The sequence below is a fragment of the Rhea pennata genome, chromosome 19 (genome assembly GCF_028389875.1).
Source record: "Rhea pennata isolate bPtePen1 chromosome 19, bPtePen1.pri, whole genome shotgun sequence".
In the NCBI taxonomy this organism is placed as follows: domain Eukaryota; kingdom Metazoa; phylum Chordata; class Aves; order Rheiformes; family Rheidae; genus Rhea; species Rhea pennata.
In genome coordinates, this window is record NC_084681.1 from 8,427,035 (window position 1) to 8,449,089 (window position 22,055).

General features: G+C 57.2%; 2 protein-coding genes across 7 annotated transcripts in view; one reads left to right on the forward strand and one right to left on the reverse strand.

Annotated features, from left to right (window-relative positions):
• The first annotated feature begins 1,346 nt into the window (after nucleotides 1-1,346).
• Nucleotides 1,347-6,907, forward strand: SPHK1 (sphingosine kinase 1). 5 transcript variants are annotated; one of them, XM_062591758.1, is made up of 4 exons: nucleotides 3,966-4,707; nucleotides 4,819-4,913; nucleotides 5,085-5,200; nucleotides 5,603-6,907. In XM_062591758.1, the coding sequence occupies exons 1-4, from the start codon at nucleotides 4,161-4,163 to the stop codon at nucleotides 6,390-6,392; spliced, it is 1,548 nt and encodes a 515-aa protein (XP_062447742.1). In that variant the 5' UTR covers nucleotides 3,966-4,160; the 3' UTR covers nucleotides 6,393-6,907. The 5 variants fall into 5 exon arrangements, with proteins under 5 accessions (XP_062447743.1, XP_062447739.1, XP_062447740.1 ...); XM_062591759.1 differs by adding an exon at nucleotides 1,347-1,554 and having other exon boundaries at nucleotides 4,558-5,200; XM_062591756.1 differs by having other exon boundaries at nucleotides 3,959-4,707; nucleotides 4,819-5,200.
• A 1,707-nt stretch (nucleotides 6,908-8,614) lies between these two features.
• Nucleotides 8,615-22,055, reverse strand: part of UBE2O (ubiquitin conjugating enzyme E2 O) — a 69,002-nt gene continuing 55,561 nt past the window's right edge. For both annotated transcript variants that reach the window (XM_062591560.1, XM_062591561.1), the window contains exons 12-18: nucleotides 21,823-21,948; nucleotides 20,390-20,479; nucleotides 17,329-17,986; nucleotides 16,140-16,276; nucleotides 15,377-15,580; nucleotides 14,541-14,598; nucleotides 8,615-12,826 (exon numbers count right to left, since the gene is read on the reverse strand). In XM_062591560.1, coding sequence (XP_062447544.1) covers nucleotides 12,063-12,826; nucleotides 14,541-14,598; nucleotides 15,377-15,580; nucleotides 16,140-16,276; nucleotides 17,329-17,986; nucleotides 20,390-20,479; nucleotides 21,823-21,948 — 2,037 coding nt within the window. In that variant the 3' untranslated portion in view covers nucleotides 8,615-12,062. The remainder of the gene's footprint in view (nucleotides 12,827-14,540; nucleotides 14,599-15,376; nucleotides 15,581-16,139; nucleotides 16,277-17,328; nucleotides 17,987-20,389; nucleotides 20,480-21,822; nucleotides 21,949-22,055) is intronic.

Below are 22,055 nucleotides of genomic sequence, written 5' to 3' on the forward strand. Positions count from 1 at the left end.
TAGGGTGAGCTCTGCTGCATACCACAGGTGCCATCCAGGACACACCAAGGTCAGACTTGGGGCAGGTCTCCCCTCTCCTCTGGGGCTAATGACCGACCTGGATGAGGGTGATCCATTGGGAAGAGCTGGTCGCTGCTCCCCGCCTGGGGCAGGCTGTGACACAGCCGCACATTCCTCGTGTGCTCGGCCTTCTCCTCTGTCCACAGTCTTCCTCAGCTCCTGCTCTGTCTTGATTTCTCCAGGCAACCGCTCCGCTTCTCTCATCTTGTCTGGCTTGGAGAGGTGCTGAAGTGATGCAGAAGTGATGCTAAACGCTGTTCAGACCCCCCTGCCAGTTTGGATCTGTGCGTTACTGGGTGGGATGCACAAGAGCTGGGCCAGGCATGGCTGCGCAGCGCTTTGCTGCTGCCTTCGCAGCGCGAGTAAGGGTTTCGGTGCTGTGCCAGCCCCAGGACCGCAGCCAGCGCCTCGGCCAGCATAAAACCGCCCGGCCAGACAGCCCGCACGCCAGGGCAGCCCTGCCAGGCACAGCCAGAGCGCCTCAGGCAAGCGCAGGGTATTTCTCCGACCTCCTCAAGCGTCTGCAGAGCCTCTGGTCCAGCAGGCAAGTTCAGATGTCTCCCAGGTGTCAGCGCTTGGACCCTTCTCACCCCCCGGTGCAGGGTGCCGGCCGTGTTTCCCCAGGAGGGTCCATGCCATGCGGGCCGCACCGTGACGCCCGCGCGCCTGCCGGCGGCCTGAGCCCCGTCCCCGCTTCCCCCGTGCCCCGCGGCGGGGCGGCGCTGGGCGGCCGGGCGCTGCCGCAGCCCCGGGGGGGACCCTGGCCGCGGGCGGCCGCTGCGCGGGGAAACTGAGGCAGGCGGGAGCCGCCTCCCCGCCGCGCTCTCGCCGCTGCCCGCGGGGGCTGAGGCAGGCCCCGAGGGCGCGGGCGGGCCGGGAGGGGAGGGAAGGGGAGGGGAAGAGGGGGGTTAAATTTTTATGAATGGGGCAGCCCCGCCTGTCATTGCCGGGCGGCGCGGCGGGTGTCAGCAGCGAGCAGCGGCCGCAGCGCGGCGGCGGGCGGCGCTCCCCGGCGCGTCCCGTCCCCGGCGCCCGCTCCGCCGCCGCCGCCCATGTCCGCCCGGCGTCGCGGGGCCCCCGGCGCCGGCTCCGGCTCCGGCTCCGGCGCCGGCCCAGGCCCCGGCGCTGGCGCCGGCCCGGTGCTGCTGCGCGGCGACTTCACGGCGGGGCCGGGGCCCGGCGGCGCCGCCTGCGCCCTGGCCCTGACGCCGCGGGAGCTGCAGGTGCGCGGCCCCGGCGGCCCCGACGCCGCGCTGCGCCTGGCCGACTGCGTGGGCTGCGCCGCCGCGCCCGCCGCCGCCGCCGCCGCCGCCTTCTCCCTCGTCTGCTACCCGCTCCGCGGCGGCCGCTGGGGCTCGCCGCCCGCCCGCCACCGCCTCGAGAGGACCTTCCGCGTCGCCCTGGCCGCCGACGCCGAGAGCAACCTCCGCATCGCCCAGGCGTGGAGCGACAAGATCCGCGAGCTCGCGGCGCCCGCCGTGCCGCGGCAGCACGGTGAGTCCCGGCCCCGGCCCCGGCCCCGGCCCCGGCCGCCCCCCCCGCGCCGGCCGCTCGCTGCCCCCGGGGCAGAAGTCGCTCCCCCTCGGCCGCAGCGGGGCCCCCGCCGGGAGGCTCCGCCGAAGCCGCAGTGGGCCGAGCCGGGCCGAGCCGAGCCGAGCCGGGCCGCGCCCGCCCCGCCGCCCGGTGCCGCCGTCGGGGCCCGGCGCGGGCGGCGCGGGCAGGGCTGCCGGCGCGGCGCGGCGAGCTGGCGGCGAGGCACTTTCGGGGCCGATCCTGCCTCCCGCAGCCGCGCTCGGGACCTGCCTGGGCCCGGCTGCGGCCACCGCGCTGCCGCCCCCTCCCGGCGCTGCCGCCCCCTGCCCCGGCGCTGCCGCCGCCGTTAACCCCTGCGCTCTCGGCAGGGAGCTGCGTGGGGCCCCGGCTGCTCGCCCGTCCGCGGTGCCCCGCGGTGGGACGGCTCCGTGCGCGCCCGGCCGAAGCCTGCGGGGCGCTGGGGGAGGGCAGGGGGCGTCCGGCTTGGCGCCGTCCCCCGCTGCGGCCGCTCTGAGCTTCCTGGGAGCCTGGTGGGACATGGGGCACCGTGTCTGGGGGCTCGGGCTGCTTTGGCTTGGGGACGCGCCGGCCCCAGCGACCCGAACGACCAGGGCCCGAGGGCCAGCGGGCCTGGGCTGCCCCAAAACCCCAGCAGGCCCCACCGAGGGGGCTGCACGGGGGCGATTCGGCCCCCCAAGCAACAGAGCGAGGGCGGGTGACCGGCCATCCCGGAGGGGCCGCACGGCCGCCCCAGGCCTGGGTGCCGGGAGGATGTGTCCGCTCGCAGACGCTGAGCCCGGGTCCGGTTCCTCGCCGCCTTCGCCCTTAAATCAAAGCAGCAGCCGCAGGGCCGTTGTCCCGCCAGCCAGCTGGGGCCCTTTGCCTGGTTCCTCCCTCCCCTTCAATCACTGCAGTTTAATAAGTAGCAAAGCTTTAAAAAACAGCATGAGCAGCAAAAAAAAAAAATATTTCCTTGCTGACAAAAGGAGGACCAGGAACCAGGCACCGTCCCCAGCAGGTCGCATCCAGCACCTGGGGAGCAGGGAATCCCCTGGGCCTGGGGCCACCAGGAGCCTCCGGGGCCGGGCACGGGGACAGACGGGAAGGCCACGGCTTTGCCCCACGGCTTGGGGCTTCGGCTCCCTCCCGTAGCCCCGAGCTGCCTGCCAGAGGGGCTCCGGGTCGCAGCTGATGAGCGGGCGAAGCTGGTGCTGTGGACGCGTTCCCCTGTCATCCGCTGTGAGGGCAGGGCGGGCTGGCAGATATTTGAACATCTGAGCAGAGATTCAGTTATATGCACTACTTCATTTATTTAGCTGTCCAGTCACACTGATCAGACTTGGAAATTAAGAGGCATGAGGTTAGAGGGATCCTGTCAGATCATATTTAGCCCAGCTCTTGCTGCTTGGATTTTAAAATGCAGCTTTTTTACATGACCTGCAGCTACAAAACAACTTTCTTCTATTCTTAGTAAATAAATAAATTAAAAAAAAAAAAGGTAATCTGGCAAAAATGGGTGAGAGCAAAACCAGTTCCCCAGCTGTATTTCCACTATGAACTGTGCAGCTGTATGGCTCCCAGCGTTTTAAAATCCTCGTCCTTTTACCGGGTGTTCGGGCCTGCCGAGCTCATTGCATGATGGGGGCCTCCGGGGAGCCCGAGCAAGGAGGACGGCAGAAGGCAGCGAGGATTTTGCAGTTCTTTCGTAGATGCCGGCCAGCAGGATTTGCAAACCTCCTCCCCTGGTTTGGGACAGATAAAACCGCCTCCAGCCGCACCCCGCGCTCCCATCCACCGCCGCGTGCCGGCGCGGATGCCTATCGCGGCGCGCGCGCCTCCGTGCGCAGGGCAGATAAGGCCCCCTTATTCCCCCCCCTTATTTCTCTTTAAGGGAAAAAAAAAATAAATAAAGATTCCTGAGCAGTTAGTAAGAACCAGCCCTGCGGGCAGGAGGGAGAAGTGAAACAGGGAAGCGAACTTCGTCCCACCCCGCGGCGGCTGCCCGGGCGAGCAGCGAACCCGCCGCGCGCCCCGGCCACGCTGGTGCGGCGCCGCGTGGAAATCCGGCCCGCGGCCGCAGGAAGCCGCTCGCTGGCCTCCGGCCCGGCCCGGCCGCGGCGCCCTGCCGCCAGCCCCCGCGGCGGGGCACCCCGCGGGCGGCCCCCGGGTGCTCCCCGCCGCGGCGGGGGCTGCCCGCGGCCCGCTCTGCCGCCTCCTCCGCCGTCCTCGGCCGGCGGAGCGCGGGGGGAAGCGTGGGGCGAGCCGGCCCGGCCGGCGGCTCGGGGGCCCTCTCGGCCGCTGGCCGAAGACGCGGCCCGGCTACGCGCCGGGGGCTCGTTCTCCGCTCGCCCGGCTTTGCCGCGGCGCCCCGGCGTTCGATTGCAGCCCGGGCCGAGGCCTTTGCCTTAGCTCGTGCCGGGCGGCCGCGGGCAGGGCGCCGGGAGCGCCCGGGGAGCCGCGTGCGGCGACCCCGTCCGCTGGCGATCCTGGAAAACCCAGCGCGCCCGGCGGTGGCTCCGGGCACCGCGGCCGTGTCGGGGAGGGCGACGAGCGCGGGGCCGCAGTGGATGCGCGGTAGCTCGCCGGGCCCAGCGCCGTTAACGAGCGGGGAAGGCTCCCGGGCGGCTCGAGCGGCGCCTTGGCGAGCGACGCGGGGCCGGTGGCGGCGGCGGTCGCGCCAGCGCCGCCCCGGCCGAGTCCTCCCCTTTCCGCTGGGATTCGCTCAAAACCTTATCGCCGGCAGCCACGGGGCCCCGAGAGGCGCCGCGGGTCGGGATGAGCGCGGGGCCGGCGCTGCTCGCGGCGCGTCCGTGACCGCCGGGCCCGGGGGCGGGGGGAGGGAGGGGATTTGCCTGGAAAAACAACGTTTGTTTGTTCAAATCCAACGCGGCCAAAACGAGCCTGAGCGGGCGGCTGGGGCGCGGGCGGGCCGCGCTGAGCGAAGCCCTCTCGCCCCCGCGCCAGGCCTCAGCTACGGGCTCCTGCCCCGGCCCTGCCGCGCGCTGGTGCTGCTGAACCCGCTGAGCGGCCCCGGCCTGGCGCTCAAGGACTTCCAGGCGCTGGTGCAGCCCATGCTGGCCGAGGCCGATGTGGCGCCCACCGTCTTCGTCACCGGTAAGTGCCCGGAGAGGTCCCGCCGGCCTCCTGCCACCCCTCCCTCCCCTCCCCGGGGACCCGCGCGGCCCCGGCCCGGCCACGCTCGGCTCTCGGCGCTCTCCTCCCCAGAGAGACCCCACCACGCTCACGAGAAGGTGCGGGACGAGGACCTGTCGCAGTGGGACACCTTGGTGGTCATGTCTGGAGACGGCCTCCTCCACGAGGTGAGCGGGGCACTCGGATGCCCCCCGGCCACGGCCGGCACCGCGCCGGGGGCCGAGAGGAGGAGAAAAGTGCCGGAGGGGCGAACTGCCCCCCGAGGCGAGCCGAGCCGAGCCGTGCCGCGCCGTGCCGAGCCGAGCCGCGCCAGCTGCCTCCCTGCCTCCCTCGCGCAGGTAGTGAACGGGCTCATGGAGCGGCAGGACTGGGAGGCCGCCGTGAAGACGCCGCTGTGCATCCTGCCGGGAGGCTCCGGCAACGCCCTGGCCGCCTCCATCAACCACTACGCGGGGTGAGCGTGGCCGAAGGCGGCCTCCCCGCCGAAGGGCGCCGGCGTGGGGCCGCCCCCCCGCCCCTCGCCGCGTGCTCCCCCCGGTCCGGGTGTCCCCCCCCCCCCCCCCCCCCCCCCCCCCCCGGATTCGGCACGGTTTCACCCCGAAGCAGCTGAGCCGCCCGGGCAGCCCCGCTCCAGCAGCACCCAGCGGGATCCCTCTTTTTTTGGGGTGGTTCATCCCTCCCGCCCCCCCCCCGCCAAACCCGCCCCCCGCAGCAGGCCGGGCAGCGGTCCCCGAGGGAGGCTGCCGCCCTGCCGGGACGTCACCGCGGGCAGTTCTGGGGCGCGCGATGCCCGGGGGAGGGGGGCCCCCGCGGCGGCCGGCCGCGGCCCGGACTCACCCTCGCGCGTCCTTCGCAGCAACGACCACGCCGGCAAGCGGGAGCTGCTGACCAACTGCGCCTTCATCCTCTGCAAGGGGCTGCACACGCAGATGGACCTCGTCTCGCTGAGCACGGCCTCCGGCACGCGCCTCTTCTCCTTCCTCAGCTTCGGCTGGGGCTTCATCTCCGACGTGGACATCGCCAGCGAGAAGTACCGCAAGCTGGGCAATGCCCGCTTCACCCTGGGCACCCTGCAGCACCTGGTGCGGCTGCAGGTGTACCAGGGCCGCCTGTCCTACCTGCCCGCCGACGCCGCCCCCGGCGCCCGCGACGACCCGCCGGCGCCCGTCCCCAACGGCCACGCGGGCCGCATCCTGCCGCCGGCCGAGACGGGGGCGCCGGGCGCCCGGGCCGAGGCGGCTCTGCCCGAGGACTCGCTCCTGGTGCCGCTGCAGCAGCCGGTGCCCGCGCACTGGACCGTGGTCCCCGAGGAGGAGTTCGTCTTCGTCTACGCCATCTACCAGTCCCACCTGGGCTCCGACCTGCTCATGGCGCCGGCGGCGCGGCTCCACGACGGCCGCATCCACCTCTTCTTCCTGAAGGCCGGCGTGAGCCGCGTGACGATGCTGAAGCTCTTCCTGGCCATGGAGAAGGGGACGCACCTGGACCTGAACTGCCCCCACCTGCGCTACGTGCCCGTGCGCGCTTTCCGCCTGGAGCCGCGGGCCAGCGCGGGCGTCATGACGGTGGACGGCGAGGCGCTGGCCTGCGAGCCCGTGCAGGGCCAGATCCACGGCCGCCTCTGCCGCGTCCTCTGCGGCTCCTGAGCGCCGCGGGCCCGCCGCAGCCTTCCTCCCACTCAGGAACATCCTCCTCGTCCTCCTCCTCCTCCCCTAGGATAGACCTCAGGGGCCGCCGCGGCCGGCCGCTGCGCCGCTCTCTGCACTTTACGGAGACCAGGATAGCTTTACCCCGTGGGGCGGGAGCCGCGGCCGGGCCAGCGCCGCCCCGGGAACGAGCCGCAGGCCCCCCACCCCGTCAGGTACTCGGTGCCGGCGAGTCTCCGGCACGCTCTGTTTGTTGGTTTTTCTTTTTTGTTGTATTTTTTTTTTTTTTAATCCCAGTCAGCGGTACGATGTCCTGTCCCCCGGCCGGCTGCGCGCGGCCCCGGCGCCCTCCCCATCTCCGACGCACACGGTGGCACCGGCGGGTCCCCCCGCCGCAGAGCCCGGCTGCTCGCCGGGGATGCTCAGGACCAACATCTATGCCAGGAAAGCAAATTTTCTTTCTTTCTTTCTTTTCTTCTTTCTTTCTTTCTTTCTTTTTTTTTCTTTTTTTTTTTTTAAAGAAAAGAGAACATTTCTACCCAAAGCTTCCCCTAGAAGCAGAGTTTATTCTTGTGAGAAATCCAATAAAGATCTAGTGTTTGCAAAAAAAAAAAGAAAAAGGGGGGGGGTTCAATCCAGCCTTGACCCTCGCTGCGCGCCGGGGGCTCCCGGCCGTCCGCACGGGCTCGGCTCAGCGCCGCGGCCGCCTCCCGCCCGCGCGAGCGGCGTTTCCCACCGCCGGGGCCCGGGCGCCGCGGTCCCCTGCAGCCGCCGAAGGGCCGCCTGGAGCCCTGCAGCAGGTGGCTGCTGTGAGGGTTACTCAGCCTCTTTTGGTATAAAATTGCAGTAATTAAAGCTCATTTGCAGCGCTCAAGTACAAAGTAGAAGGGTAAACAGCAGCCGCTGTTTGCATTTATTCATCTACAAACTATGCAATTAGGCTGGCGAAGCCGGGGAAGAAGAGCCCGTTTGTTCTCCCCAAGCCCTGCTGGCAGGCGAGGCGACGGGTCCAGGCCAGCAAGGCGGGCGGCCGGCGGGAACCACGGCCCCAAATAAAGTTATTCCCCCAATAGCACCGAGTCAAGCGTAGGAACAGACTCTGCTGTGCTTTGCTAAGCTCCCCAAGTGCCTAACGCTGGCCTCCGTCCGAGGGGATTAGTCTGCTGGGGAAGAACCAGGAGCAGGGGACGCGCCCCGACCTTTCACACCGCCCGGGGAAGCCAAGCGCCTCCGGGTCGCAGCGGCCAGAAGGCTCCGAGGGCTCCTCCCCGCTCCTCTCTCGGGACTGCTGTGCCGTCCAAGGCTGGACACTGATTTCCCAGGCTTTGCTGCGCAAATATCTTCCTGTACCAGATTGCCTCCAAAAACACGCCTGGCACCGAGCTCCCCAAGAGCCGCGGGCTCTTCCGGAGGAGCCGCCCCACCGGTTTGCGAGGCAGCGGCTCCTCCCGTGCAGCCTCTCGCTCCCGGTACCCAAAGGAAGCGGCAGCGGCTGCTGCACAACCCCCCGAAAGGCAGAGGGAGGCTCGGTGGTTTTAGACCGATCCTCCAGCAAAGCCACAAGTCTCAACCCATTAACATGGCTGTACGTGCTCCTCGCTCCCCTGCCTCCGGTGCCCGCTGAGCCGCTCCGGAGGGCGGGCAGGGAAGGGCTGCCGTGGCCACGGGCTCGCACTGCAGCGAGTTTAAGGCACAGGAGCGCGGGGGGAAGCTCCGGGCCCTCCGCCTCGGGGCCCTGGGGGGAAGACGCCCACGTGGATGTTGGGGGCATCTCCGTGAGCACACTTACCTCTGCACGGCAGCCCGGGCTGGAACTGCAGCTGCTGGGCTTCCCGGGGCTGGAAGGGCTTCGCTGTGCCGACGGGGCAGCCCCCGTGCCGAGGCCGTGCCGCGATGCACGCCGAGCCGCGGGGCCTCGAGGGCGCTGGGCGCGGGCTAGCGAAGGGCTGGCTCCAGTCGCTGCACACTGCGGACTCCGGCAAAGCCGCTGTGCAAAACCAGAACAGCTCCTCCAGGGACAAACCACCCCCCCAAGCAGCAGCAGGCGAGCACTCGGCTCCAGCCGGGTCATCCGGCTGGGTACCAGGCCGTACCACCGAACTGGGTAAAAAGGCCGATGTTCATGCCATGTTGCATGAAGAGGTTTTTGGGGGCCCACTTCTAGCAGCATAAGTGAGGGGAAAAAGAAAAAAAGAAAAAAAAAAAAAGACAACAGTCAGAACTACTCACAGAGGCAAAATTTAATGGCAAGTCATCTTCCCTCCTTTATTACACCTTGGTTAGCCAAACAAAAAAAAAAATTCTGCAGGTAAAAAAAGTTTTAATCGTCACACAGCACTTTATACATATATTGTAAGCAACCAAGCATCCACATCTGCACGTGAACAACACACCTCTAAGCATGGCCTCAATAGTCAGGTCTTTTTTTTTTTTTCATTTAAATACTGTACAGAATCAAGGCTACAAACTGATTTTGTTATGCTTCTTCCCCAACCCCAGCACTTAAAACAGTTACAGGCTGTTCTTATTTATACATCACACAGTCATGTAGCCAGTTTTAAGGCTAACAATATGCATCATGCTTTGGCTTTTTTTTTTGTGTGTTTTTAATTTTTTTTTTTAAGGTTTTAGCCTTTTAAATTTTGTTATCCTTAAATATTACATACATACACAAAAAATTACATAGCTGCAGTGTGCTCACCACCAACCTCATCACCCAGGAGCTTCACATTATCAAAAGCTTAGAAAATTTGTAAACCTCTGTGCACGCTTCGGTTTGGGACAGCCAGCTACGGAGAGCGAGCGATGCTATAGGTAGCGGCAGCCAGGGAACAGCACGTCCCCTTCCAGAAGGCCAATAAACATCTCCTCAGTAGGAAGCCCCAGGAACCTGTGCAAAAGCTCTTGGTTACGATCAGAGGAAACAAAAACTTCACGGGTGAAGGGGAGGAACTGCCGGGCACAGCCGGCACGAGGGGCTCCCGGCGGCAGCAGCGCCGGGTCCCTGCCCTCCTCCCCGGCGGGTTGGCAGCCTGACCTTCCCCTGCTGCCTTGCTGCCAGCGCCAGCCCTTGCCCACCGCTTTCCTGTGAGATGAGAGAACTGCAGAGAGTAACGGGTGGGGGAAGCAGGAAACAGCACCACCTCCATCTCCCCACCCAGCCACGCACTGGCCCTAGCGGGATTTCTCCCCCCTCACGCCAAGAGCGGCCCGCGCCGTCTCCCTCCCCGCGCTTGGAGGGGGCGGAAGGACACGGCAGCCCGTCGGGGGAAACCCAGCGGGCAGAGGAATTCAGCGCCTACAGGTCACCCGCTGTGATGATGTCCAGTAAGAGGTTTAATCATTCGTGGAACAAGCCTCTCCGACTGCCTTTCCCTTCCCTTGCCCTGAAACAGCCACCACACACTCCTGCCCGCTCAGTCCTTTTTTTTTGGAGCCCCTTTCTCGCTCACAAAGCGATTCATTCACTGAGCATCAGCGACAGCCAGGGAGAAGCCATGAGCTACATGTTCAATTCATGCTGCCCGCGGCTCCAAGCATCTCTCAGCACCCCAGATTGGGGCTTGCCACGCGGCCCAGACCGCCTGCTTGCCAGACACAGAGGGCTCCCGGGGCGCTGGAGCAGGGCCCGAGCTGCTGTGCAGGCGATCCACCCGCAGGCCAACGCTTCAAGAGCTCTGCGGGCCCGGTCTTCGTTCACAGCCAAGTCCTGCTTCCTCCAGAGTGCTGGGAGCGGCATGAACCCTGTGAAATCCTGGCAGCAGTTGGTCACGCACTAGGGCTTGTGTGCAGGCAGGCTGGCTCTAGAGCACGGTAGGGGCAGCTGAAGATACCAGGCGCAGAGACCTGGGTGGAGGAGGAGGGATTTAGGCCAGTGAGTTCAGATCCTGGCCCTTCAAGTAGCAGAAAACACTTTGTAAACACAGTGGGATTAGACTGCTGCTGCTCTCAGTTTCATAATGAGGAGACCTGGGTGAAGGGAGGGGAACACAGGCACTGCTGAGCTAGAGTAAAGAGGAGTTTTGTCTCCATCCTTACTTCTGGTAGAGCTGAATTATCAGCCTGATTCCTCTCCAGCAAAGCCTGGCATCACCAGCTTCCCTGTGCCGGCTGGAAGGACAAACCAACTCTCCCTGTGACACAGACTGTGCTCCACATGGGTGCCGAGTGGGTGCTTCTCCAACGCCTAAGCACTGGGCAAATGCAGCAGTGCTGGAGTATGATCTCTCAGCTCCAGAAGTGACAGTAAGTGCATGCACACACAGAAAAAGAGGCTTCAGCAAGGTGTCCTGACTAGGAGACACTGGCTCTGATAAGTCACTGCTTCAAAGTGCTCAAGGTCACCAGCTCAGACAGCTTCCTTGCTGCTGAAACATGGGCTGATCTTGCCAGCCATTTCCTATAGTGGCATCACAGCACTGCAGTCGAGATTAAGGATGTTATGTGCTGTATCCACAGCGCTACCTGTCACAGGGGATTCGAGCCATCATAGGAAACGGCATGCAAGGGAAGGAATTGATAACAGTCCACACCAGCGTCTGATGTGCTCCAGTTACTAGCTGAGTAACAGCACAGAAATGGTCACAAAATGTTGCTGCTACAATAGGACTTAGTCACAACACAACAGATCCTTTCCCTTCAGCAACCCTGGCTCAAACAGCTCCAGAATATCCATCTACAGCCAAATCGTGGAGAAGCAGCAGCCATACCAAGTTCACCATCCAGACTAGCTGCTAGATCTATAACACACGCAAGATCACCCAGGTGAGACTGAGATCCAGGGGTACCTGCAGTGCTGTGTGACAGCCAGGATGGCTGGGAATGAAAGATTCAGATACCTAAGCAAATACCAAGGGCAGAACCCTGAATCCCATGTATTTCTAGAAGACAGGCATGCATGGCAAGGAAAGGGAAATTTGCCTTACTTTGGAGAATAAGAAGTGGGGATGCCTAGAATTGCTTCCAGAAGAAAGACCAGAAGACACAGAACTAGATGGAAACCCTGCAGCACTACCAGGGCTGAACAAGTACCAGCACAGAGCTCTGGTTCTGTGCATCAAATCCTGATCAAAGAACCTTGTAGCTATCGGTGAACAACTAAGACTACGGCAACTCTGTATGGTGAAGACAACTTCAATGCAAACACAATCCCATGTCTAAGTACATATTAGCTGGGGTAGACTTTATAAAACCCATGGTAATGCAGAAAAAAAAAAAAAAAAGAAATATCAGGAGGGCATTGCCCTTCATCTGCAGATACTACACCAATCACTTCTCCTGGCCTGAACCCCAACATAGCAAACTGTTGGGTGTAGCGCTGGGTGGGAAGAGTCTGTGTGTGGAAAGGTACCCCAAGATGAAAGTGCAGAGGGAATGTGGCTGCAAGACTGTTTCTGTGCAGGTCTCAAATCTTACCATTGCAGAATCAAACTCGCAAGAGGAGCACGTACATAGGACGGGGGGAGGGAAGAAGGGCTGGGGGCAAAGAGTTATTCATGCTTAGACAACCTTTCCTTGGAGGAGCAATCAGGCCTACCAACTTCTTTGGAACAAACCAAGCTGAGGAAGAAAAGCTGGAAGGAGAAGCCAGTTTACTGGTAACAGCATTTGCCAATTCCTTTCTGCTGCTTTCCCTTCTCCCCTGCACCTGCCTGTCCCTAATCTGATGGTTTATTTGTCCTCTGTCCACTCTGGGATATTGGCCCCTACTAAGGCAGCCCGGTACTGCTGCAAGACACCACGGATGCTTTTAATGAACCCCTTGGACAAAGGGAAGAGGGGGAACCCAATGTCAGGGTAACCACTCTTCTCTGGAAGGAAACTCCTGTAGCTCTTCCTCCTTTTCTTTGGTTTCACACTAGGCTGCAAGGCAGAGTCCTGGGCAGCCTTCCCCTCGTCCGTTCGGTCTCTGGCCAGGTCTACCTCCCTGGCTTGGCCTGTGCTCTCCGAGTCTGAGTACTGGTGGAGATCACTGGCGCCGGGTGTCGAGGTTGTGAACTCTGACTCATCCAGCTCCTCCTTCCCATCGAGCGCTGAGTCGGAAAACTCGGCTGCCGCCCCTTGCTCCGAAGAGCTGCCGTACTCCCCCAGTAACTCCGCATTGTCTCCTGGGCTCTCAGACAGGGTGCCGCAAGCTGAAAGGAGGGAGGTGGAATCTGCCCCGTTTGCCTGTTCGTGGCTCCGCTCTACCAGCTCGTTCGTCTCCAGCCAGGACTCAATGCGGGACACCAGGCGCCAACCGTTGCAGCGAAAATGCTCGCGGATTTCGTGCTCAAAGACTTCCACTGGCCTGCGCAGCAGCTGCATCATTGACTGCACCACCCGGATCAGGGTCATTTCATTGTAGCAGCGGCTGTTCTCATAGCCCTCCTGAAGGCCACGGTCACTGTCAAACCCCGCCTCGTTGTAATAAGGCTCGTTCACTAGGATAAGACCTGCCAGAAGAAAAGGAAAGCAACAGGTTAGAGGAGGAACTTTGCTGTGAATCACCATTCACAGTGGGAACTGCTGGGCCTTGATTTTTGCCAACATGTTTGAGGTTCAAAGGTCGTGGCACTGTCTCTGAGAGATCACACCAGCTTCACCTTCAACTATGTTGATGCAAATAGCCCAAGGCTGGCAGGAAGCAGCACAGGCAAGGCACTGCAGGAGATCATGTTGCAGGGAAGCTGTGCTTTGACTTCAAGCAGTTAGTAGAGGCCAGGCTGGACAAACGGGAATCTGTAAGATGCTCTAGACTGATATCACATGGAGAGCGCTTGTGTGAATGGGTCTGCTAGGGGCTGGGTTTCTTTTAAGCCCTGCTAAGGGCACTGGCATTCATGATCCTTGGCTGGCAAGCACAGGCTTCCACCAGCATGATGCAGAGCGCACACAGAGCACAGGAAGCTAAGAGGGAGGGAAGCAGAAAGGTTTTGTAGCAAGAGAAGTTTTGCAGCTTTCTTCCCTCCCCTTCTGGCAAAACAGCCATCAGAAAATGACAAATAGATATAAACTAAACATATCCAAAGCTTTCTCCTCCTTAAACATAACTTTTTTCCCCTCCCCTCTTAATCAGAAGGCCAAACACAAGGTAACTGGTTTGGATCTGATCCTACTGCTTTTCCCAGCACATACCCACAGACAGAGCAGTAACAAGACACAGTGAATCTGGTGACAAGTCACCCCTATCAAGCTTTCTCCTGCCAGCTTCTAGCTTCATGTAGTTACATGTATGTTGCAACAGCACCAATGCTGCTAGGCTGCTGGCAGCCTGCCATAAACTGCATTAGTGTTGGCAGAGATGAGATCATGAGTCTCAGGGGCCAGGCAGCAGGAGGGGGAGAGATTTGTCACTACCACCAAGGTGCTCCAGTAAAGCACTCAGTATTTCACCTTCTAAATTTGGATACTCAGCTTTGAAAATGAGAAAAGGCATTTATCATGGCTCTCAAAAGAACGATACAGGTAGGCTGTGAGACTTCAGAGCGCCAGGAGTGGTCTGATGACACCAGGCAGAAGCCCTTGGTCTGTGTCAAAAGTTTCCCAAGTCACATTCCCGGCCTGTCTGGATAGAAAGGTGGCCTTGGGGAAAATACTTAATTTAACTTGCCTGCTCTCAAACTAGATTGTGGCAGAACAAAACCCTGAGGTTTGAAGCCCTGGGGCAGGTCTAGACACACTCCTAATTATTCAGCTTTGGAAGCAGTGTAAGCACCAGCATTGGGTGCAAAAATTATACCCAATGTCAAATAGGGAGCTGACTCAGGATAAAAACAGCCCCATGAAGGAAGCCTGGTTTAGCAGCAACTTCAACTCCCTAACTCTGGAAACTGGCTGAGGATACAGTGGTTCACCTTTGTCAGCTCAGAATAACAAGCAAAACAGCTCTGTGGTTAACTGCTGCAGTGAGAAGAAGGGAAAGTATTGTGTCAGAGACCTGGGATGAAGCCAAGAATCAGGGCATGAGAAAAGCTTACACCTGCTTGGACTATTGACTTGGAGAGATAAGGAAAGGATGCTGCCTTATCCAGCAAGGTGAGAGCACCACCTTGTGCACAGGGGCTTGTAGATCCCAAACACCCCTGCCCCCCACCACACATTTAGGCCTGCATCCCCTCTTCTTTCCCCCAGCTCTTCCTGTCCTGCAGGCTCTGCAGGAGCATTTACCTTGGATGGAGATGAGTACTTGAAGGAGACTGGATTTACTAGTCCACCTTTCTGTCCCCTGAAACACATATACAAATGAGTCACAAAAGGCTGCAGCAGCACCAGTTTGCTCTGGGTGGGTCGGTGGCTGGGTGTGTTGAGTGCCGGACAAAGGCAGGCCCCGATCTCTAGGCTGAGCAGACACAGATGGGAGTCAGGTCCCTCTCTGCACCCCTATCACTAAGGTCTTGCAGTTCACAGAAGGAATATGACATGCTAGTGTACCTGTTGCACCAATCCAACTCTGTTGCCTTCTGCTAGTCCAGCCCAGTGCTCATCACCCGACTTGAGCCTTCAACACTGTAAACCTATTGCAGCAACACTGTAAACCTATTGCATCAGACATCAGCTCCAATTCCCCCAGAGCTACCCTAATCCGTCTACCTAAGACGGACACCATTTCACCAGCCACTGGGCTTTTTGCCACAATACAGGCCTCATCCAAAAGTCTGGGTGATGGGGACCTAAACTATGGCAGAACATCCCATATTTGTGTTGGCATCTCTGCTCCCTCTCAGCTCTGTCCAATCATGACACAGCCTGGCTGGTCTAACTACAGGCTTCTTCATCACGATAGGACAGGCAATGGCCAAACACAATCCCACAGGGAGCCAAAATATGCTAGTTATCTACTCCAGATATCTGAAACAGAGCCCAAAACCAAGGCCTCCTCCCAGTTCAAGCACAATCCGACACCAGAAGTCACCCTGGACTTTTGGCCTGGCAGCAAGTGCCTTGTTCTGAAAGCTGGCCAGGCATGACAACCATTTCCTGCAGAGGAATGAAGACAGCATTACCTTGCCTATCCACGTCCCCAGGAGGCTGACGCACACTTTGCCATTGTCGTATAGGTTGGGATTCAGTCTCCCACTGCACTGGGAGAGGTAGCGGAAGAGAGGTGGGACAGCAGGGTAGATGTTGGGGAGCTGGATATCGAAGAGAAAGAGGCCATCTTCATAGGGTGTGCGTGTGGGCCCTTTTATAAGTGCTGAGAAGAGATCCTGTAGAGAGAAGCAATATAAACTCCTAGGCACTATGAATGCCCTCTTATCACGGCAGAGTTGAATTTGCAGAGAAAGGACGGCGTGGGGGGTACGATTAACTCGGCCCTCACTGCAGACCTGCAACGAGTCAGCTCAGGCAACAAATCTTAAGACATTTTTGCTTAGAAGTTGCATTTCTACTGTGGCCCCATAGCAGACCCAGCCAGTGGGTCTGAAGGAAGGCTTCACAGGATGGTCAACCCCCACCACTCTGCCTCTTAGTTACACCGTATCTTGCTGGTTGCCCACCTGCCTTTTCTGCTCAGCAGGACATGCAGCCCAATGGGCCAAACCCCTGAAAGAGGCTCCTTGCCATGAGGAGATCTGTGTTGTTTGCTGCCCCAGTCTGAGGAATGCGAGAGCAGTCATTTATGATAATTAGAGCCTTATTTAACAGGCTGCACATGTTCATGCCGCTCCAGTGCGAGGGATACAGGCTAAGCAGGGAAATCTACAGCAAGCCACTAGTCTGCAGAGTCCAGCACCAGCACACAAGCACTTGAATACAGACACTTACCATTCGGTCCTCAAAGGTTTTGACCATGATGCCATCAGGCAGTGAGGTGGCCAAGAGAGCCATCTCTTTCCGCACAGTGCTAAAGAACTTCTTTGCTTCTGGGGGCTGGAACTCCATTTTCTTGAAGGCATGGGTATCTGCAAGGCAAGGAGCAGAAAGGGATTGAAGCCTGCCCTTGGCAACTGCCACAAGCTTTCAAAATGCAAATTTTTCCACAAGTTATTAAATGCATAATTGGGAAGAAAAGAAATGGGGAATACCAGCAAGAGAAGCTTCAGAAGTATCTTGAAGACCCCTGACTCTTGTAGCAACAGAAAGCACCACAGCTCCTCAAGCGATCCCAGCTCCTGCGTCAACCCACACCAATTAAACTTGCTCTGGTGCTAAGCCGGGAGACAGCCTAGGGACTGCTTTTCCTCCATGTTGTACAGCAGCCACAACCTGCATCTTCTGTTCTCATGGCTCCACACTACATTGCACCCTGTACCACACAAGGCGCTCTGTCCCACACCTGAGACAATGACGCATCACAGAGCGATGACCCTTTCTCTACAAAACCTGAGTGCAGCTCCTATTTCTATTTATACACACCTGCAGGTTCAGAACAGTTTGGCCACCTTTCCCTCTTGGGTCTGGCCTGGATGGCTGGCTTGCAAGCACCTTGGGCTCTGCTGTCACCAATGTTCCACACAAGCAGATGCTCCTTTTTTATTTTTGGCTGATTAACATTGGCACAAGTGAACAAGGACACTCACCTACCAAGGACATGCAGCACAAGAACGCCAGCTGTTCCTGTTTAGCTTCTCAACCAACTCATCCCTGCAGAAAAGCCTGAGCAAACCCTGTAGCTTTAAAGAAAGTATCTGCAATGGAGAGTGACTGATCTCAGAAGCCCTTCAAAGCTGTTTACAAAGTAGACAAAAGGGAAACCTGCTTCTATGGCTTGAGAAATAGTAGCTGTGTTTAGAAATGCCTCCTAAAAAGCCAGGTTTAGGTCCCAGAACAAACTATGCTATAGAAAAGTTGTCTTGAATTTCTTCTCCCCAGCTAATGACTGAGATAAGGACTGGAAAGATGACTGGACACCCAGTCCAAAAGGCTTACAAGTAAAGGCTTTGGAGAAGGAGAAACACTGCAGGACAGCTATGAAGGAGACAGTTTACCAGACTGGCCTGACCCAGACACTCACCTGGAGCATACTCCAGCACAGAGAAGACCTCTCCCTTGGCACTGGTAAAGGTGACCCCAGGCTTGCCCCCACTCTGCTGACAGAGCACTGGTGTCTCACTGGGCCACTCCGACCTCACTGGTGTCTGGGCCTCTGCTTTTTCTTCCTTCTTCTCCGTCTCCACCATGGCTTCCATCTTTTCCTCCTCTGCAATAGCCACATTATCCAATGTTTTCTTTAGATTTTCCTGTAGCTTTTTAATGTCATCCAAGAACTTCTTTTCCCGAGTGGGTTTTTCCAGCTCCACAGTTGGGGAGGTGGGAGAGCCAGTCAGCAGCTGCTCCACAGTCATATTTTTTAGGCTTTCCAGGATCTTGATGGCCTCTTTTAGCTCCCGGAAGCTCTTTGGGGCTCCGTCCTTACCAGCTTTCTCTGCAGCAAGATCTGCAACTGCCATAGCCACAGCTCCCTGGACTTGTTCTTCTACTTTTTTCACCTCTTCTGCTGCTGGCTCCTCTGGCTCCAAATCCTCAATTTTTGGGTGGTCATCTTCCATGAGGCCATTGTCTGTCTCCCAGCTGTCGCTTTCATCCTCCCACTCAGAGGATGCCCCACTGGTACTGCCATCGACAGAATCATAGTCTGACTCCTCAATCTCCGATTCAATGTTGTATAAGTGCTAAAGGAGACCAAAGACAGAAAAGACACCAATCTATTTATGACTGAAGCACAGACTTTTTATTGTTTGTAAATGCAGGCAAGTCAGTCCTTCCCATGAAAAGGGAGCTACCAGCTAAAATTTGTTGGGCTGTTTCAGTTCCCTTCTATCTCTACCCAATAGATTGTGTCTGATCCAAATAATGCACTTATGAAGCCCCATCCTCCACCTTTCAAAGTAGGGCACTGTGGGATAACTAGGGCAGTTCTAGGTGGGCTGTAGCATTCCCAGTGGCTGGAATCCAGCTGACCAAGGAAAGTATGCATGTGCCCTCAGCTACACAGATATCAGAGGGTTTTCTGAATGCAGAGCTAATTCAGAAGATATTACGTGTTATGTGTTGAGTTAGTATTTCTAGTCTCACTTCTGCACCAGCATTGGTGTGGAACCCCGATTTGGCTGTGTCCATGCTCTCCAATTCCATAGAAACAATGCTGGAGCAGAAAAACATTTATACACCAGCTCTCTTCATGTGGCACAGTAATTGCCAGAGCTCTGCTATGCTTTTTTAGCTGTTCTACATCACTGTTGCTTAAAATTCAGCTGGGACAATGAAACCTAACTCAAGCTGCTAAGCACACACTTACATAAAATGTTCTCCTCCCTTTCACTTCCTGAAAGTTGAACCTGCCCACATTCCATCTAGTCCCATCTTTTATAATCACACTCTTGCACATGGCATCATCTCTCCTGAGGTCCCCTTGCAGAGGTATACGAACGTACTCACTGCAACTATAAGCTCCATCACAGGAGCAGGGGAGCAAAAACAACTTCGCAAGGCTGCATTAGGAAAGTTACAAGATGGAGCATTTTATCCACAGGCTTCTAATGCTTGAATGATGACCCAAGAATCCTCATAATCTTGCAAGATATGATATTGACCCCAGAGGCTAAAGTACATGGGCACTCGGTTCTGTTGTCAAAGCCTTGAATTGAACCAGCACTGTTTAGCCAGTCCTGTGCCACCCAGAGACAGTCAGCCAGCAGGGGTTAGCTGGGTTCAACACAAGTGACTGCAGGCAGGAAAAGCCATCAAAACTCACTGTCCTCAAAGCTAATCCAAATCTGAATTGGAAAGTTAATTAGCCAGTTATACCATCTTTATTTTTAGAGCTGAGAAAAAGCACCCAGACAGCTCATCTCTGGGCACATGAGCAGGCATTGATAAATCACAGTTTTACCAACCGATAATTCGTGCTCCTGACATTTCCCCAACTCCCATAATTACGCAAACAAGCACAATCGAAGGGACTGGCGTGACACAGCAGGAGCTGCTGCAGAGCCCCAGCGCCGCAGTGTGAGAACAGCCCTTTGTGGAGCGCACATCAGACCTCTGATTGTGCCCGTGATCCAAGCACATGTGACAACAGGGGGAAGGGAGACAGCAGCCTGCTTTGTAACACCCCAGCCCATTGCCATAGTGCAAGCATTGACTATTCTACTGTAATTAATGCAGAGCTGCTTGGTTTAAAAAGAAATCTTGATCAAATACTTCCACACACAAATGCATTTCTGTAGCAGAGGCGATAGTGTTCTCTGCCACACTGATGGAGACGGGACCCTAGAGAAGGTTTTCTTTTGTCTTTGGGCCGTCTGCCTTAATTTGAGGCAACAGGGAGAAGAGACACAGGATTAAAGCATATGCAGAGCAGTGAGGAACATTAAAAGACAGTACAACAGACCCCCCTAAAAACTGAACAATACAGAAAGCAAAAGAATGGGACTAAGTGGACTAGCAGTGTGACTACACCTAAATTTTTAAGCTTATATTCAACTTCTTTCCCTCCCCACTTCAGCAAGAGATTATGGTCTGACTCCTAGGTTTGCCAAGGTCACATTTTGTGTCTCTGGTCCAGCTTTTGGGGGAGTTTCTTTAGCCAGGTAAAACATTGCAGTGTCATTTCGTAAGCGAGACTGAACAATCTGCTTTTTTTAGTGGTGACTTAGTTGTGCAATGCAGTGAGCCTGGGCTCAAGTCAGGATTGAGGATCACCGAGCTTTGCAAACCCTTCTGCAAAGCAGCAGGCTCTGGAGGCCAGGAACAGAGTTGTGATCTGAGCTGTATGCAACGCAGTAAGCAAAGGGAGCAATAGTCTGCCCATACCTTCCTGGCAGCAGTTATTTTTATTTATTTTTATTTTTTAAAAATTCAACAGCAGTGAAGACCAATTAGTTCCTCCTTACAAAAGCAAGGATTTTAATGTGCTAACAGAAGTGGAAGTCACCCTATCACATGGAAAGGCAGCTGTAAATACAGCAAGACTCCCTTACACAGTGAATCTCTATGCACTCAGGATTTAAAAACATGACTTGTCACTCAGAAATGAGAGACAGGGATACCATAAGCTAGAAACAGGACCTCACCTGAGGCAGAATGATGGTCTTGGAATTATCAGCCCACACCACTTCCACTTTACTGCTGACATCCACACGAGCCACCTGTCCAACTGAGGGCTGTAAAAACAACAACAACTTGTCAGGCCCCTTTCTTTTGCAGGCACTTGCAGAGCTGGAAGGTTTTGAGACACGTATCTTCCCCAAATTGGAGGCCTTCATACCTGGATTCTCCTTAATAATATTCTCATGCTTGCAATTTGGCCAGAGAGCCAGCTGCAGCAGAAATAACAGGAGTCCTGGGATCCCATGGGAGGGAAGACAACTCCTATACGTAGGGTTTTGCTGTTAATCTGAGCTCACAAAGGCAGACCACTGCTTCCTCAGCCAGTTAACCCAAGTTAGAGAGATGAAACTGCTGTCAAACTTCCTTTGCAGGACTGTTCTATCCCCACCGAGTCACTGCCATGGAGACAGGGAAAACTTACCCCCCACTCCCTCCACCAGGAGAGGACTGGGGGGGGGGGGGGGGGGGAGCATTCAACGGCTGTGGCCTCTCTGGTGACAGCTCCACCAGGGACTCTGCCAGAAGGGGGACAGAGACCTTCCTCGGAATCGGGCTGCCCTCTAGTGGGATGCCAGGAACAGGGCCTTGGCGCTCGGCCACCCAGCAGCAAGGGCTCTCGCCGCAGCTCTTCCCAGCAGAGAGCAAGCGCAGACGTGAACAAACATGCCACAGTTGGCACACAGCACGCAGGGTAAGAAGTGTCTTACACTGGAAGATGGTTATTTGGGTCAGCTGACCAAGCACAGATTCATTTCACACTGCTGCAACTAGAATCGCAACAAGAGCCACCCTAAACTTTTTTTTTTTTTTTTTTTTTTTTTTTTTTAGGGCAGCCGTCTCAAAAGCTGGAGGTCTTACAGACACAGCAGGGAAGCTTGTTTCCAAGCAGAGTGTATATTCTCTCCAAAATGAATTGTTCCCTCTTCCTCCCCCAGAAGATCAAGTCAATGATCCAAACTAAACATGTATATGGTATGTCAGATGAAAACAAGTGAAGACTGGGCTTCCAGTTAAGTAAAACAGGTTTCTCTAGCTCCAGACAAATCAACCTTTACTCTTGGCTCAGGAATCCATAGGAAAGCCTCACATTAGAATATACTCTGAAGTCTGAAGCAGGATTTAATTAAAAACATCAACCTTGTGTTTGATTCTTGTCTCAATTTTGTTTTTACTCTGTTATAGCCTCAGTCACCATAGTCAAAGGACTTCCACGTTGCACCTCCACTAAACTTCAAGATTTTGTGCGTTACTCAGGAGAACAGGGCACACTACAGTATAAAATCAGCAAGCTAGGGACTCCACGTGGGGCACAGGGCCATGCCTCCCATTGACTCTTTCATGTCCCAACACCAATTCCTAGTGACAACATGGTCACATAAGCATGCCCAGGACTCACCTCATCTTCCTTAGCTGCGGCTCCCTCCGAGTTGCCAATGCGAATCACAATGTCAGTAGTGCGGAAGCGGAAGTCTGGGTGATCAGCAATATCATACACACTCACGTCCTCCTCCTCCCCGATCAGCTACATCGGAGAGGGATGCAAACACGTCAATCCCAGGATGCTGCACTGATCTTCAAAGTCTGCCTTCAACACTTAAAAGTGCTTTTCGTGTTACATTTTGCCAATTT